This window comes from Zophobas morio, unplaced genomic scaffold, assembly GCF_036711695.1.
Source record: "Zophobas morio isolate AGI-343-1 ecotype UQ-CSIRO unplaced genomic scaffold, CSIRO_AGI_Zmor_V1 ptg000010l, whole genome shotgun sequence".
NCBI classification, from domain to species: Eukaryota; Metazoa; Arthropoda; class Insecta; order Coleoptera; family Tenebrionidae; genus Zophobas; species Zophobas morio.
In genome coordinates, this window is record NW_026972115.1 from 7,169,612 (window position 1) to 7,186,465 (window position 16,854).

A 16,854-nucleotide genomic window follows, 5' to 3' on the forward strand; every position below is an offset into this window, starting at 1 on the left:
TTACTTAGAAAAAAAAATGCAAAATAATCTGCTAAATATATCTGACATCATTAAAAATAATATCATATTTACCAGTCTCAATTTCAATACAAAATCAAAGTTCATAATTAGATATCAACACAAAAAATGGTCAGCAAATTTAAAAACACGTACGCAAAAATTTATCACCAAATAAACACATCTATTTTAAATTAAAACTGCATTTTAGCAAAAATTCACATATAAAACATAGTCAGAAAGATATAACTTCCAGTGATAATTCCATCGCTTGATGACAATACAATTTTCTCAGAAAATTGAAGAATGTTCGTAAAAGCTTTCACAGTGGGGCTGCTGCTGGTCCACTTTATTAGTTCTGGTAAGTAATTAATTTCCTCAAAAAAGAAATTGATTTAATTTTCATCTGCGTGGAGAGATATTTAAATTTGTTGTTTAAGGATCCACTTCCTCACTCCCCACAATTTCTTCCAAAATCAAACGCCAGAGCATCGATGACTATCCTCCTTGCATGATGCCCGACGGTCAACACGGCCGCTGTAAACCCATCCAAACCTGCCAGTCCATCAACGCCCACGTTGGCGACCAGAACCCACTCAAAGCCCGGTTTGTGTGGCATTCCGAATGTGGATTCCAGGGTGAAGAACCCAAAGTCTGCTGCCCGCTCAGCACTAGGGACACGAGTCTAGACGAAAATTCCCAGTTTGTCAAAACCGATCTACTTGCCAGTCGAGAAGAATGCGGAATTTCCAGCTACTCCAAAATATTTCGCGGCAACGTCACCGAACTAGGCGAATTCCCATGGATGGCTGCACTGGAGTACGAGATGCGTAAGCTTGCGGTCAAAAGTTGACTAGCCAAGAATAACAACTGCGTTACAGATAGTAAGAGATCGGGGAACACTTTTATAGATGTTAGATGTGGGGGCACTTTGATTAGCAAGAGATACGTTGTAACGGCAGCGCACTGTGTGGAGCCGCGATTGTAAGTACCGACACCGGTACTACCTACACTTTTACACTACTTATTTTAGGAGGAGCGTGCGACTGGGTGAACACAACCTCAGGACTAACCCAGATTGCGATAAGGATGGAGATTGTGCTCCGAAGTATCTCAGTGTAGACGTCGTAGAACGTGTGGTTTTCAAAACGTACAAGAAAAACCAGTACCACGACATAGCTTTGCTACGTTTGAAAGAGGAAGTCGAGTTTTCTGGTATGGAAAAAAATAACAATATAAAAACTTCCAATATCTTTGTTCCAGATTTTATTAAACCGGTGTGTCTACCAACAACCGTAAAAGATGTATATAGGTCGTACCGTGGAGAAAATAACGTCATAGTGGCAGGTTGGGGTCTCACGGAAACAGGGAAATATAGTAAAGTTCTACTTAAAGCTAACGTAAGTTTTCCTCAGAAGTTGGTCAGTATTTATGTGTTGTTTGTAAGGTTCCAATCGTCAGCTCGACAAAATATTTTGACTACGATGAAGGTTTGATACTTGCTGGAGGACAGGAAGGAACGGGTGCGTGTTTTGCGGATAGTGGTGGACCTTTGATGATCGAAGGACGAGTGATGGGTGACACGCGTTGGTTTGCTATTGGTGTCGTGTCTAATGGACCAGATCCATGTGCCCAGGCGGACCAACCAACTACTTTTGCTCGCATTTCAAAGTATATGACGTGGATTGAAGACACCATCAGACCTTAAACGAAAAAAAACCAAAATATTTCACCTGTAACCCTGTCTAAATCATTTGAAAATAAAATTACAACAAAAACGCAGCAAATTCGTCTTATCTAAGTCAAACGAATCCACACACAAGCATTTTTAGAAAAAAATACACGATAACAAAATCAACATTGACCCAAGAACTTAGTTTTGCAAACTAAGCCATTATAAGCTATAAAAAGAACACTTGAAGGTTTAAGTACTACCAAAATCGTCAAGATGCTGTTAAAATATACTCTAGTACTAGCAGTACTAATTCACGTTACGAAAGCAGGTAAGTATCGGTGTAATAAAAGCCACATTTAACCCCAAATAAAGTCGTACCATGTCAAACACCAAATGGAGAACACGGCCAATGCATACCCATCAACGAATGCCCATGGCTTTACCCCCACTACGAAAATGGTTCCACGAATGGACGCATCACGGAATGGATACGACGCTCCCATTGTGGTTTCACACCAACCTTACCCAAAGTCTGCTGTCCTCTTAGTTCTTCGGACGAAGTTCCGGAAGACACTTTTACGTTTGTTTCGAGTGATTTGTTGCCAGATAAAGATTCGTGTGGGATTAGTGTCGATAGAAAAATTTTGGGTGGAAATAGAACAGATATAGATGGGTTTCCTTGGTTGGTTTTGTTGGAGTATAGAGACGGTCAGTGGTTGCGAGTGTAAAACCAGACGACTTTATTACTTTATTATTATAGATGTAGGTGGTGTGGTACGTCTTAATGGCACGGGAGTTCTGATTAATGATAGATACGTTCTAACGGCTGCGCATTGTCTTAAACCAGATTTGTAACCATTTTTGGTACATGGAGGGAATTTGTCTTTATTGTTTGTTTTAGAAAAAGTGTCCGTCTGGGCGAATACAATATAACGAGTGATGTTGACTGTATTGACACGGATTGTGCCCTACCGCATCGTAGTGTCAAAATAGAGGAAAAAATCCCTTTCGAAAGTTACAATAGTTCAGATGTTAGTGTTTACCACGACATAGCACTCCTAAGATTAACGGACAAAGTTAAGTACTCGGGTAAGTACTTTTCCGTTGGAACATACAGGTATATAATTTGCTTTGTTCGTAGATTTTATTAAACCCATTTGTCTACCAGCTACCACAGACGAAATTTACAGTTCTCACTTCGGTGAAAATCTTATGGTAGCTGGTTGGGGCCAAAACAGTTCAATAAAACTGAAAGCACAGGTAGTACCCACATTTATAGAACATTTTCTTAATGCCTCTTTTCAGATTCTTGGAAAATCTATTTACGAATGTAGTCTCAAATACAAAAATATAAAATTAGATGATGGTCAGTTATGTGCTGGTGATAATAAAAGTACTTGCGTAGGTGAAGGTGGAGGACCGCTCATGGTCTACAAGAGGAACGAATTTGACGATGTTCAGTGGTACTCTATTGGTGTAGTTTCTTTTGAGAGATCGTGTGGGGTAAACCCTGGTGTTTACACCAAAGTGGCTAAGTACATGGGTTGGATAGTAGAAAATTTGAAACCTTAAAAATGCAAACTGTAACGATAATCTTTCTCCAAATTTATAAATTTTACATGTTAATATTAGATGGTTAGAGTGATTTATGAGTGTTTTTAATCTACTGTCCTTGACCCATTTAAAATTTAGTACTCCTATCTATTACGGGAAAATCCAGAAAAACAACTTCGCAGAAACCGTTCGCAAAATAAACCATTCTATATTTGTTATAAAAAACCACAACCAACGTTTCCCCCAACTGATAGGCCCGTCATAGGTCAACGATATATGCATACGGTTGAAGGTCACTTTACAACTTTCGAACATCTCATTCTCATTTGCACTCACGTCACACACACAACCATGTTCACCAACCGTGCTCTAATTTTATCCCTAATTATCCAAATCATCACCGCTGGTAAGTAACAAAAAACCCAAACTACTTTTCTAAGTCACTCTCTCCACACAGAGACCCCATGCGAAACTCCTAACGGCCAAGAGGGCAACTGCATACCCATCAACCAGTGCCCGTCGATTTTTGCCCTCTTCCAAAGCAGCATTTCGAGCACCACTGCCACCTACTTGCGCCAGTCGCAGTGCGGTACTGCCGGTGTGTACCCCAAAGTGTGTTGTCCCCTGGGTTCGTCGCTACCACCGCCAAAAAACGAAACCGTACTACCAGGCAAGACGGACTGCGGGCTCGTCACTGAACCGAAGATAATAGGAGGCAACAAAACCGACATCGACGAGTTTCCATGGTTAGCACTGTTGGAGTACAAGTGTAAGACTACGGAAATTGAGTACCGAAAACTAAACCACTGTTTTAGTAAAAAGCGGCCGCACTGTTTTCAAATGCGGGGGCGCTCTTATCAGTAAGAGATACATTTTAACAGCACGGCACTGCCTCCGGAAGAATTTGTAAAACTAGCGCCTTAAATGTTCATGGTTGATTGGTTTTTTGTAGAATTAGCGTCCGCTTGGGCGAGTGGAACACCACATCGAATCCCGATTGCATTATACATAAATTTGGACCGGACTGTGCCCCTCCAGTGATTGACGTACCGGTGGAAGAGCAAATACCTTATGAAGATAAAACGAGTGCCCAGGGGGATATAGGTCTCTTAAGACTGAGTAGAGAAGTGGAGTATACCGGTGAGTGGTACTGAAGGTTGGTGGTACTTCTGATCAATAACTTTCAGGGTTTGTTAGTCCCATCTGTCTTCCGACTGCACCGGAAGACCTCACCCAGACGTACGTTGGAAAAAAACTTGCGGTTGCTGGCTGGGGGGCCACCGAAAACGCTACGTCGAGCCCAATAAAGCTCAAAGTTTTGGTGAGAATGGAGTGGTGGGTTAGTTCTTGAGGTAGTTTCGTGTAGGTTCCAGGGCGGCCCTTGCCTTTGTGTGAGATGGGGTTGAGAGAAACTTTCCAAGCGGATATAAACTTGCACGATGGACAGCTTTGTGCTGGGGGAGAAGAAGGAAAAGATTCGTGTTTTGGGGACAGCGGAGGACCTTTAATGTACAACCAGAGGAGGGAATGGTACGTTGTCGGAATAGTGTCGTTTGGACCCAAAGGTGACTGCGGACAAGCAAACAGACCCGGGGTTTACGTTAAAGTAGCTAAGTACGTGCGATGGATAATCAGCAACGTCAAACCTTAACCCGACAACCAATTATATTTAGGTCTTTGTTTGTGAAGAATAAGATTTTCTAGAACAAAATTGTTGATCTCTGTAACTCAACCGTGATAAGAAATAAGACCACAATGTTAATGACTGTTTTATTTACATCGTCGGGGTTATCGCAAGCTAGTGCTCTGCGATAGTCCGCTTCAGTCAGTCTCGCCATGTCCCTCATCCTTCTCTTCCTCTTCTTCTTGGGGTGTCAAGCCACCATCACCAATTACCAACCATCTTATTCAGCTCAGTCCTGCCAAACCCCAACCCAGCAACCCGGAAAATGCGTCTTAATCAACCACTGCCCTCACTTATTCTCCGTTATCACCCGGAACCAAACCGACAAAAACGCCAAAGAGCTAATTCGAAAATCTCACTGCGGGTTCGAATCCATGCTCTTCCCCAAAGTGTGTTGTCCTGCAGAAGCCATCAAACTCTTCGAAGAAGGAGGCGCCATCTCCCACAACCAACACGCAACTAAATGTGGCTTGCACGAACCAGACGGACCTTCAGACCCTTGGTTAACCCTCCTCGAATACGAAAACCGTACGTATGATTTCTCGTTTTAGTCAAAATTAAGTGCGGCTTTTAGCTATCGGCGAACGCGCATTTTTATGTGGAGGGGTCCTTATCAACAAGAGATACGTCCTAACAGCCGCTCACTGCGTGTCAAACCTCCACAACTTCAAACTGTAAGTCAAACACACTGTGTGGATGCTTGAACTGAAATAACCGTTAGGGTGAACGCGCATTTGGGGAAGTTCCACGGCGGCGACTCCGAAGAGTTGGTGCTGAAAACCGACGGTACGACAGTCCACGAGGAGTACGACCCTAACGACCCCAACAGATACCACGACGTGGCGTTAGTACGTTTGAAGAACAAGGTTTCTTTCAAGGATGGGTTCGCAAGGCCTATTTGTATCCCGACGGACAACAAGAAGAGCTTTTTGGGGAAGATCTTGTCGGTGGCGGGGTACGAGAAGCACGGTGATGGAGTGAAGAAGCGCGAGGGAGTGGTAAGTTGGTTTGGGGTGGGTGTTTGTGAGTAATTTTGGGTTTTGAGGCCACGGTTTGGGAGAAGAGTGAGTGCCACCTGGTGTACAACTCGACGGAGGTGAGGTTGAAGGATTCCCAGTTGTGTGCTGGAGGCAAAAGTTTGAGTCGTCGTCAGTCGTTCCGGACGGATTTGGGTGGGGTTTTAATGCACGTTGATAAGGATAATTCGTACTCGGCGGTGGGGATTTTGGCTCTGGAAGGGCCGTGTTGTGGCAAGGATCATTACCCGAAGGTGTACACCAGAGTTGGAAGCTACATGGAGTGGATCATCAGTAACTTGAAACCATAGTGCGAATTTTATTTTTAAGTTTGTAGTGTGTGATTTGTATTATGTAATTCGAAATATATTATAGCTACCAGTTTTTTTTTTTTTTTGGTTAAGTGTGATTTTGGGGGAGTACCTGTCTTGTTTGTGATGACATCACCAAATTTCGCCACAAATACGATTTTAGAACAACTTCCCGTACCTCTTTTATCTGCTTGTTGATTGTGGATTTCCCTCTAGAGCACGTAGATTCCGTCTGCAAATGACTCAAGATGATACAAGAGGTCAGTTGATATAATTCTGACCGTGGAACACAACGTAAGTGAAAATGATTTTGCTAAAAACGACAGCTGCAGTGTGCGCTTGCTTAATGACAGTGACGAATATTGCTTCAGGTTTGTTCTACAAGTGTAATTATAGCCCCACAAAAATATTGTTTGTGTTTTACTTGCAGCCTGTCAAACTCCGGATAATCAGCGAGGGCAATGTAAACCACTCAAAGACTGTTCGTTGTTGTACAACTTGCTAGATAATCTAACAAACCAAACGACTACTTACTTAAGAAGATCTCTGTGCGGTGGCACCAGCAGCAAAACAAATCCGAACGTGTGTTGCCCCAGGAAGTTACCTCGTTTTGAAGATGTGGCTAGCGGTAAGTACAAAATTTCTCTAGGTTTTGACAAAATATTACATAATTTATGACTAATGCATAAAATCACGAATGTTTCTTTAAATGTCAAGGTTTGGCTAAGCAAATTGGAAAAATGGGTTATTAACGACAATGAAACTAAATTTTTTGACAGGCTGCCATACTCCGGACTTTCTGGAAGGAGAATGTAAACCAATTAAAGAGTGTTCAGTTTTGTATTCGATGTTAGACGACCTCACAGAGCAAAAAGTAACTTTTTTAAGAAAATCTCGGTGTGGTGGTGGGAGCGATAACACTAATCCTAGGGTTTGCTGTCCGAAAGAGCCAAATTTAAGACAATCGGCTGTAGGTAAATGGAATTTGAATTTAAGATCGGAAGCTCCGTAGTTATGAACCACATTTTGTTCCACACACAAAAGTTCAATCTAAGATTATTATTTTTCAATTTTATAGCTTGCAAGACCCCCCACAATAAGCAAGGCCAGTGCAAACCCCTCAAACAATGCTCGTTTTTGTACTCTCTTCTGGACAACCTCACCAACCAAACGGCAACATATTTAAGACAATCTCTTTGCAATGTTGACAGTGACAAAACAAATCCCAATGTCTGTTGTCCTAAAGACGCCCCAGTCTTCGAACCCCCTGCCAGTAGTGTTGTGCCAAAACCACAGACAAACTTTTGCCGAACTTCCACCGGCCAAAACGGCACTTGCAAACCAAGACAAGAATGTCCGTCTTTGACTGGGGACGTTCCACGGACACCAAAGTGTGGAAACTCGAGAGTGTGCTGTCCACCAGATTCCCCTGTGTCTTTGCCACCCAACGAACTCTTACCCAGTAAGGCCGAGTGTGGAATGAGCACCGAAAGTAGAATCGTGGTAGGCAATAAAACCAGCATCGACGAGTATACCTGGATGGTTCTATTGCAATACGAGTGTAAGTGGCGTCGAGCGCCTACCATGTACTCAAGTAACCCAAGTGACTATTTTAGCCAAAAACGGGACTCTCAGGTTTGGGTGTGGGGGCTCCCTCATTACGAAAAGATACGTGCTGACGGCCAGGCACTGCCTTTCGACAACTTTGTAAGTGTGAATTTCACCACCAAAAATTTTGCTGAGGTAGTATATTTAGAAAAAGGGTGCGCGTCGGGGAATGGAACACCACCACGAATCCCGATTGTGCCGTAAGTACATTCGGCAGCGACTGCGCCCCGGAGGTCATCGACGTCCCCATCGAGAGACAAATCCCTTACAAAGACAAGACCAGTTTTCGCAACGACATCGGCTTGTTGCGACTGCGACGCGAGATTGAATTTGGGGGTAAAAATCTACAACTAATCACAATGTGTATTATATTTCACGAATTGCAGATTTTATTAGTCCGATTTGTCTTCCTACAACTCCAAATGAGATAGGAATGTCTTACACAGGAAAAAACCTGGTTGTTGCAGGCTGGGGCAAAACTGAGGCGAAGGTTCCGAGTGAAGTGAAACTCAAACTTGTGGTAAAGAGGTTATCTGTGTTTCTTAATGTTTCAGTTTTTTTGTATTTAGGTTCCTGGGATACCTCTAGCTCAGTGTGTTGCTGGACTTCGGAAAGCTTTTCGCACTGACGAGATAACGTTGCAGGAAAGCCAGATTTGTGCTGGGGGTGAAAAAGGGAAGGACACCTGTACGGGTGATAGTGGGGGGCCTTTGATGTACAGGGGCATCCGGTGGTACATAGCAGGAATAGTGTCTTACGGGTCGAATAACCCCTGTGGACAAGAAGGCACACCGTCGGTGTATGTTAAAGTGTCAAAGTACATTCCATGGATTATTAATAACATTAAACCCTAATTTATGTCTAAAACCTTTGAATATCTATTATTTATTCATTTAATTACTTACTGTACTTTTTTAGTATATTTTTTAAATAATTCTAAAAAATTTAAATATCATACTAAAACACAAACAACATTATATGTCGAACCACATTTTTATCCATTATTTATTACATAAATATTTGTGATGACGTCAGCAACTTCCTACGTGTTATGAATAAACAAATTTTAATAATTGTTTTGTGTTGTATTTTACGATATCTCGTGTCGTATCATTGAAAACACATAAATATAGCAGCATTAATAACCTTATAATAACTTTGACCAATCTTTTTTTTGATGTCGCGATGTCATCAAGAGTTCAAGAACTTATCAGCCAATCCCGGGGAAAGTTGGATTATATTTTTGTCGGGGTTTTACCACTCCAACGCAAGCACTGAAACAAATACCAACCAAGAAAAAAAAAACAGCCACTTGAGTACCGAAAGTCATCACCATGATAAAGATATTAAAAAGAGCTCTCCTCGTTTGTGCGTATGTGTACACTACAAGTTCAGCTCACGGTAAACCTATAATTTATTCCATTATTTACGAAAAAAGAACAAGTTTTTTGCAGTTTTTCAATTAACCTAACTAAATTAGAAGAGCCTAAAGGTGTTACCCTTCTTACTCACGCTTTACTACCCCGATTAGATACTTGTGGTTGGTCTATGATTTTGAGAATGGCGATTGGCCCAAAATTTTTTGTCCAACAGTACCCATGGACTGCACTTCTGGTATACCAAGCAGGCAACCAAGAAAAAAATTATTGTGGTGGTACTTTGATTAGTGATCGGTACGTCTTGACGGCCGCTCAGTGCATCAAAGGGAATATTCCAGGATTGATGTTTCTTCATACGATGACGATGTGAAAAATTACGCAGTCGGAGTAGCTTCCCCAGGAAGCATTGTATATTTATACCAAAATGGGTGTCTATATATATTTCTAAAACAGTTTTGCAATTTATTGCGAAGTATAAACAGAATATCTGTGCTTTAATTATAATATAAAATTCCAGCGGTAAGTAGAAGTTTATGTAGAGGGTTTTCCCGGTCGACCCTCTCCAATGCAAGCACTAGGTACAAATACCCATCAAGAATCAAAGACGGCCACTTGAGTACCAAGACTCAACTCGAGTTCACGCTTTAAACAACCATGATAAAATTATTAAAAATCGCTCTCTTCGTTTGTGCCTATGTTTACACTACAAGTTCAGCCCACGGTAAAACCACAATTTCATTATTTGCAAAAAATCAACCAGTTCTTTGCAGATGCGTGTCAAACTCCAGACAAACAACAAGGCGTCTGCAAACCCTTTAAAACTTGCTCACCTTTGTACTCTCTCCTTGACAACTTGACAGAAGAAACCATTACGTACTTGAGACAATCTCAGTGCGGCTATGAAGCAAAACATCCGAAAGTTTGTTGCCCCAACGCCAACGCAACCACAGGTAGTACCTTTCTTGCGCACAGTTTATTGCCCGGAGTAGATACCTGTGGTATACCTACCAATAGCAAATTATTCGGTGGCTCAAGCACTTCACTTGACGAGTTCCCATGGACTGCACTTCTGGTGTACCAAGCAGACAACCAACAGAAAATTTATTGTGGTGGTACTTTAATAAGTGATCGATACGTTCTGACGGCCGCTAAGTGCATCACCGGGAATCTTCCAGGAGGAGCAAAACTGTAACTACACGTGTTTTTACTTAAACAAGACTACAATTTTGAGTTTTAGCGTAAGCGTGCGTTTGGGTGAGCACAATTTCACTTCGAACCCAGATTGTGAGCGTTTTGGGTTATTATATACGGACTGTGCGGAACCATTTATCGACGTACCGGTTGAAAAGAGTATTGTTCACGAGGAGTACGATGCTAACGATACAAATTATCGGCATGATATTGCCTTGATCAGGCTTAATAAAACTGTTGCTTTTAACGGTTAGTATGTCAGTAATGAATGTATGTTTGTTTTACTGGAGTTTTGTAGATTTTGTTGCACCGGTTTGCTTACCATTGAATACTGATGTAAGCAAAAACTATACTAAAATAAGAATGATGCAGATTGGTTGGGGTATAAACAACAACAAGGTTTTTAGTCCAGAGAAAACTAAAAATATAGTAAGTTTAGTAGTTGTCAGTTTAGATGGCAGCAAGAGTTTTTTGTTTAGGTAATGGGTCAAGACAACGAAGAATGTGGCAAGATGTTTGGTTTTACTTTCAACCAGAGTCAACTGTGTGGAATTAAATACTCAAGTTACTCTTCGTGTAGTCTAGATATTGGGAGTTCTGTAATTGTAACAATTTTTGATGATTATTCACAGAATGTGAGACATTACGCAGCCGCTGTAACTTCAGCAGGAACTTGTGACAAAAATAAGCCTATTTTATATACCAAAGTGGGTGCTTATAGCGACTGGATTCTCAGTAAATTGGAGAAATAATAAGAAGTGACAGTTGTATATTTCTACAGCCTTTTCACCAAGTTTTGTAATTTATTGTTGGTTATAAACAATTTCGGTTTCGATTTTGGCAAGCAACCAGCAATACACGTCCACTCTTTATATATAACCTTTGACTCAACAACAACTTGAATTAAACAAATTTCGTTAAACTCGTTTCGGTAACCATCAATAACCACGTCATAAATACCCTTCGAGGAACCAGAAACCCACCATTAAGCACGCATTCCTCCCACACTCTCGCCTGCTTAACTAATTAAACTTCACAAAATGGTCACCAATCAAACATCACCTCTCGTAAATTAAAGTTTCCTTTATTCTTAGTTTTGTTTCATTTTCTTTTACGTCCTGAATAGTTTACACTTTTACTTCAAGCATTAATGCTGTCAACTTGAAATCTAAAAAATAATTATAATTTCAAAGGAACTGCTCGACCTCGCGTTATTATCAAGTCTTCAAGAACACAAAATATATTGACCACTTCGGAAAGTCCGATTATGTTTATGTTGGGGGTTTTCCCGCTCCAGCCTCTCTAGTGCAAGCACTACATACAAATACCAACCAAGAATCAAAGACGGCCACTTGAGTACCGACAATCAACTCGAGTTTATGTTCTGAAATTGACAAACTAAAATGTTAAAATTATTAAAAATCGCTCTTCTCGTTTGTGCGTATGTCTACACTACGAGTTCAGCCCACGGTAAAACCATAATTTAATTGTTTGCAAAAAAAACCAAATTTTTGCAGACATGTGTCAAACTCCAGATAAACAACAAGGTATCTGCAAACCCCTTAGAGACTGTTCACCTTTGTACTCTCTGCTTGACGACAACTTGACTCAAGAAACCACTACATTTCTAAGAGAGTCTCATTGCGGCTTTGAAGCAAAACATCCGAAAGTTTGTTGCCCCAACGCCAACGCAACCAAGCTAGAATCCACAGGTAGTACCTTTCTTACGCATGCTTTATTGCCCGGAGTGGATACTTGTGGTGCAGTTTACTATACGGAATTCTTTCGCTTTTACGTTTCTCTTGAGGAGCTTCCATGGACTGCAGTTCTGGTGTACCAAGCAGACAACCAAGAAAAAATTTATTGTGGTGGTACTTTGATTAGTGATCGGTACGTCCTGACGGCCGCTCAGTGCATCAAAGGGAATTTTCTAGAAGGGGCAAAACTGTAACTGCACGTATTTTTACTTAAACACGATGTATAATTTTGAGTTTTAGAGTGAGTGTGCGGTTGGGTGAGAACAATTTCACTACGAACCCAGACTGTGAGTATTATAGGGGGTATTGGTCAGAGTGTGCGGAACCATTTATCGAAGTACCGGTTGAAAAGAGTATTGTTCACGAGGAGTACGACGCCAACGATACGAATTATCGGCATGATATTGCTTTGATCAGGCTTAATCAAACGGTTGTTTTTACCGGTTAGTATTTCAGTAGTGAATGTGTGTTTGTTTTACTGGATTTTTGTAGATTTTGTTCGACCGATTTGCTTACCATCAGGTACTATTGCAAACAAAAATTATACTGGAATAAAAGTGATCCAGCATGGTTGGGGTATAAACAACAACAACGTGTCTAATGGGAGGAGAAGTAAAAATCAAGTAAGTCTGGTTGTTGTCAGTTTAAACAGTAATAACCGTTTTTTGTTTAGGTAAAGGGTCAAAGCAATGAAGAATGTAGCAAGCTGGTTGGTTTTACTCTGGATCAGAGTCAGCTGTGTGGTTTTAAAGAAATATTTTCCTTCTCTTCATGTACTGTAGATATTGGGGGTTCTGTAAGTCATGTAATTGAAGAGAGATTTAATGTTTCTTCGCAGTATTCGAGACAATACGCAGTCGCAGTAACTTCGGCAGGAAATTGTGACGAAAAGGAGCCTATTCTATTTACAAAAGTGGGTGATTATAGCGACTGGATTCTCAGTAAATTGGAGAAATAAGAACGAACATTTGTATATTATAGCTTTGTAATTTATTATTAATTATACAGTCATTTTTGCCCCCGAAGTATTAATTCATTAAGATCTCCATATATGCAACCAGTAATACGCACGTCCACTCTCCATGCATAACCCTTGACTCAAACACCAATTTCGTCAAACTCGTTTCAGGTAGCATCAACAACCACGTCACAAATACCCTTCGACGATCCACAAACCCACCATCAAGAATGCATTCCTCGCATACCCTCGCCTCCTTAATTAACTAAACTCCAATGATCACCAAATACCGCCAAATTCCACCTCCGCAATCAGATTTCATTTTTCAGTTCCAACGTTTCGCGGAATCCTCGCTGTAAAATACAGTCATTTGGTGCGTTTTTGATCGCAGATAAAAACATACCATTAAAATAACTCACCGTCTTTCCGGACATCGAGCTATCACAGATTGAAGACGTCCACAATCTCGACGTAAATCAAGACGGGCCGTCTCATTTGTAACTTTCAATACGTTTATTGGGTTTTAGAATGTGAAATGGAAAAACTGGATCTTTGCTATCGGTTGTGTTGGGACGTAATTATAGCTATTGACATTCTAACGTTGCTACATTGCAGGTTACAGGTATTAATGACTTCGGCTTCTTCGGACGACACGTCAGTGTCTGGTTTTTTACGGCTTGTTCTAGTTTGATGTTGTCTTGTACGAGGTAAGAAGATAATTGTTATTGATTATGGATAAATAAGAATGTCGAGTGGAGAAGATGGACGAGCTTGGAGTAGAGTGACATTTGGATTATTTTGTGAAAAAGTCGGCCACTTAAGAACGTTTCTTCGTTCGTAAATTATGTTTATCGAGAGTTTTATAACCATCTTTGCAAAATATAGGGATAATTCAAGCTTTAATGGGCTGTCATGACTCGTACGACATTGTGAAATAAAACAATGAGATGTGTTCGTTGACAACTTAAAAATTTTATTATCAGTTACTTTTTCTCAGAGATTTTAATTATTTCTCTAATTTACTAACAATCCAGTCACTGTAGTCACCCACTTTGGTATACAAAGCAGGTTGACCTCCCCCACACGCTCCTGCAGAAGCCACCCCAGCTGCGTAAAAATTTGGATAGTCTTCAGTAAGCGCGATGGACATTACAGAACCACCAATATCCAAACTGCACAACTTATTGTGACTTTCAGACTTAATGGTACACAGTTGACTTCGGTTCAGATTAAAACCAAACATCTTGCCACATTCTTCACTGCTTTGACCTTTTACCTAAACAAGAAATGTTGTCATTATCGACAATAATTAACTATCAATCAATCAAACTTACTGTGCTTCTAACTCTTACAGAATTAGATACCTTCTCATTGTTTATACCCCAACCAGGTTGGACAAGTTTTACTCCGGTGTAGTTTTTGTGAACATCAGTACCTGATGGTAAACAAAGCGGTTGCAAAAAATCTAAAACAACGACAATAAACCCAATATAAGTACTTGTGTCCGAAAATCAAACCGCCAGAAACGACTGTTTTATTAAGCCTTATTAAAGCGATATCGTGCCGATGATTAGCATCATCAGATCGGTACTTTTCATGAACGATGGTTTTCTCAATTGGAATTTCGATAAATGGTTCCCCACATAGTAACCCCTGATCTGGGTTGTCGCAGTCCGGGTTTGAAGCCAAATCGTGTTCACGCAAACGCACCCTCACACTAAAAAAATTAAAATTGTACTGTGTTTGGGTAAAAAATGGGGTGATTACAGTTTAGCTCCTCCTGGAAGATTACCAGTTGTACACCCAGCAGACGTCAGAACGTACCGACTGCTAATCAAAGTACCAGCACAGTCGATTTTTGATTGGTTGTTTGCTTGGTACATGAGAATTGCAGTCCATGGGTACTGGTACAAGGAAAGATAATTACCGATTATTCTGTCTTCATCAGTTGAACCGCAACTGTCTTTGTTGGGTAATAGGCTGTGCTGGAGAATGGTGGTACTTCCATCAGTGTTTTGTTTTGATGGAGTAGAATCTGGGTTAAAATGGATACTTGAATCGGGTTCAGTGCTTTTGGGGCAACAAACTTTTGGATGATTTGCTTCAAAACCACAGTGATGTTGTCGTAAGTGTGTGGTAATTGGCTGCGTTAAGTTATCCAGGAGGGAATACAAGGACAAGCACTCTTTAAAGGGTTTGCAGACGCCTTGTTGTTTATCTGGAGTTTGACACGTATCTACGAAAAAATAATTGGTGTTATTTGTTAAATAATGAAGTATGTTCAGCTTTACCAGCGGCTAGATTTGCTACGATATATCCAGATGCACAAACAAACACCGTTATCTTTAATAATGTTGTCATTGTGGAAGCAAAGTGTGAACTTTTGGATTGCTTTAACACTGGGATGGTTGTGGTTGACTATGAGATTCGCAACAGGAAATTCCAGTGACGAAAGAGCATTCTTAAAACTTCCCAGTTTGTTGTTATCAGTTTATCATTTGTGCTAAGACATTAAGAATTATTTATTGTTATTTCCAGAAAAGTGAGGGAACAAAATCCAAGGTTCTGATTCGATGTTATTATTTTTAAAATAGGCAACCAACTCTACACTCGTGTATTTAGTATTGCTTGCACTCAACCCAGTTTTTGTACCATTGAGTGGTTTTAAAGCTTCTATTGCTTTCCAACAGCGGGAATTATCATCTTATAAATTCCGTCTAAAAAACCGGACAAATTCGATCGTCGTGGAGCAAAAAATGCGACCGGTCCGAATCCGAGATAAGGAGTTCAGCAATTAAAATTATCACATAATTCATTCGTTTCTAATTATAAAAATCGAATGTTAATTAAGAAAGCAATTAAAAAGGCAATGGCGCGTGCTGTCTGAAAAAGCGGCTTATGTAACGGAGACGGTGGTCATGGGCAGGCCACGTATCCAATTAAATCCGAAAACGGGCCAAAGAAGAAGAAGAATGGAAAAAAAAGTTGTGAAGCGCCTACACGCACGATAAACGACATGTCGAATGGGCTACTGGTTTTGAGAGAGCGGATCGATCACAAATTCTTACCATTACCACATCCCTTTGCTTTGATCGCCTTGAACCACTTACAAAAAACCGTAACACACGCAGTTATTGGCTCACTTTATGAGCAAAGTGACATTATCGGATTATAATAATGGCTGACGTCGGCTTAAATGTAACTAATACGCCGCGTGGCATTCGGATCTTTTTCCTTTTTTCCTTTTCTTGAAGCATTGACACGATTTCGAGCGTCTTCGGGTTTGTGGGAATTTTTCGCTCACCTTAGGCTAGATCATGCTGTGAAATTTCCGATGATAATTTCGACGCAATTACGAAAAATTGAGCAATCGGCGGTACTCTGTAACTGTAACTGGAATTACCTTGTGTGTGGTAATCGCGTAAAAAATTAATTTGGTCGGCGATTAGCGCAGCACTTGAAAAAGTTGCACTTTGTGGGGACTTGCAGATCTTCGGCTTTTTGTTTCTGGGTGACGGTGACTGGTTGCTAAGATAGGCGGCAGGAAATTAGCCCGGTACGAGGAAGGCGACCACCCGGACTTGATAAAAAAGCCGATTTGGTAATGGGTTAAGTGCAGAGATGATGCGGCTGATTTTAGCAGACTTGCGAAAAAATTTTGCAAAAAAAATATAATCTACAAATAATGTTGAAGAATAAATAAAATCTTCTTCTTCGAAGTGAT

General features: G+C 40.7%; 7 protein-coding genes across 7 annotated transcripts; 6 read left to right on the forward strand and 1 right to left on the reverse strand.

The window, feature by feature from the left end:
* The first annotated feature begins 249 nt into the window (after nucleotides 1–249).
* Nucleotides 250–1,775, forward strand: LOC135126350 (serine protease easter-like). The gene is made up of 6 exons (XM_064052341.1): nucleotides 250–358; nucleotides 438–827; nucleotides 879–981; nucleotides 1,031–1,212; nucleotides 1,261–1,397; nucleotides 1,445–1,775. Exons 1-6 carry the CDS (start codon nucleotides 304–306, stop codon nucleotides 1,703–1,705), a joined length of 1,128 nt encoding a protein of 375 aa, XP_063908411.1. The 5' UTR covers nucleotides 250–303; the 3' UTR covers nucleotides 1,706–1,775.
* Nucleotides 1,776–1,920: 145 nt separating this feature from the next.
* On the forward strand, nucleotides 1,921–3,317 carry LOC135126354 (serine protease easter-like). The gene is made up of 6 exons (XM_064052345.1): nucleotides 1,921–2,000; nucleotides 2,045–2,380; nucleotides 2,433–2,523; nucleotides 2,574–2,761; nucleotides 2,814–2,932; nucleotides 2,978–3,317. The coding sequence occupies exons 1-6, from the start codon at nucleotides 1,946–1,948 to the stop codon at nucleotides 3,242–3,244; spliced, it is 1,056 nt and encodes a 351-aa protein (XP_063908415.1). The 5' UTR covers nucleotides 1,921–1,945; the 3' UTR covers nucleotides 3,245–3,317.
* Nucleotides 3,318–3,463: 146 nt separating this feature from the next.
* LOC135126057 (uncharacterized) lies at nucleotides 3,464–8,862 on the forward strand. Its single transcript, XM_064051846.1, has 14 exons — nucleotides 3,464–3,632; nucleotides 3,684–3,995; nucleotides 4,042–4,132; nucleotides 4,179–4,366; nucleotides 4,414–4,547; nucleotides 4,593–4,875; nucleotides 6,609–6,623; nucleotides 6,668–6,865; nucleotides 7,017–7,211; nucleotides 7,316–7,798; nucleotides 7,854–7,944; nucleotides 7,994–8,181; nucleotides 8,232–8,365; nucleotides 8,415–8,862. The coding sequence occupies exons 1-14, from the start codon at nucleotides 3,503–3,505 to the stop codon at nucleotides 8,697–8,699; spliced, it is 2,727 nt and encodes a 908-aa protein (XP_063907916.1). The 5' UTR covers nucleotides 3,464–3,502; the 3' UTR covers nucleotides 8,700–8,862.
* On the forward strand, nucleotides 5,004–6,307 carry LOC135126355 (CLIP domain-containing serine protease HP8-like). Its single transcript, XM_064052347.1, has 4 exons — nucleotides 5,004–5,438; nucleotides 5,485–5,584; nucleotides 5,632–5,908; nucleotides 5,956–6,307. Exons 1-4 carry the CDS (start codon nucleotides 5,063–5,065, stop codon nucleotides 6,235–6,237), a joined length of 1,035 nt encoding a protein of 344 aa, XP_063908417.1. The 5' UTR covers nucleotides 5,004–5,062; the 3' UTR covers nucleotides 6,238–6,307.
* Nucleotides 8,863–8,973: 111 nt separating the features above from the next.
* Nucleotides 8,974–9,594, forward strand: LOC135126356 (uncharacterized). The gene is made up of 2 exons (XM_064052348.1): nucleotides 8,974–9,246; nucleotides 9,300–9,594. The coding sequence occupies exons 1-2, from the start codon at nucleotides 9,023–9,025 to the stop codon at nucleotides 9,592–9,594; spliced, it is 519 nt and encodes a 172-aa protein (XP_063908418.1). The 5' UTR covers nucleotides 8,974–9,022.
* Nucleotides 9,567–13,197, forward strand: LOC135126058 (uncharacterized). The gene is made up of 9 exons (XM_064051848.1): nucleotides 9,567–9,945; nucleotides 9,995–10,412; nucleotides 10,462–10,664; nucleotides 10,714–10,844; nucleotides 10,895–11,164; nucleotides 11,893–12,362; nucleotides 12,413–12,615; nucleotides 12,665–12,795; nucleotides 12,846–13,197. The coding sequence occupies exons 1-9, from the start codon at nucleotides 9,879–9,881 to the stop codon at nucleotides 13,128–13,130; spliced, it is 2,178 nt and encodes a 725-aa protein (XP_063907918.1). The 5' UTR covers nucleotides 9,567–9,878; the 3' UTR covers nucleotides 13,131–13,197.
* Nucleotides 13,198–14,078: 881 nt separating this feature from the next.
* Nucleotides 14,079–16,270, reverse strand: LOC135126349 (CLIP domain-containing serine protease HP8-like). The gene is made up of 6 exons (XM_064052340.1): nucleotides 16,199–16,270; nucleotides 15,422–15,633; nucleotides 14,898–15,366; nucleotides 14,648–14,847; nucleotides 14,465–14,595; nucleotides 14,079–14,406 (listed from the first exon to the last, which is right to left on the reverse strand). Exons 2-6 carry the CDS (start codon nucleotides 15,489–15,491, stop codon nucleotides 14,137–14,139), a joined length of 1,140 nt encoding a protein of 379 aa, XP_063908410.1. The 5' UTR covers nucleotides 15,492–15,633; nucleotides 16,199–16,270; the 3' UTR covers nucleotides 14,079–14,136.
* Nucleotides 16,271–16,854: the final 584 nt, after the last annotated feature.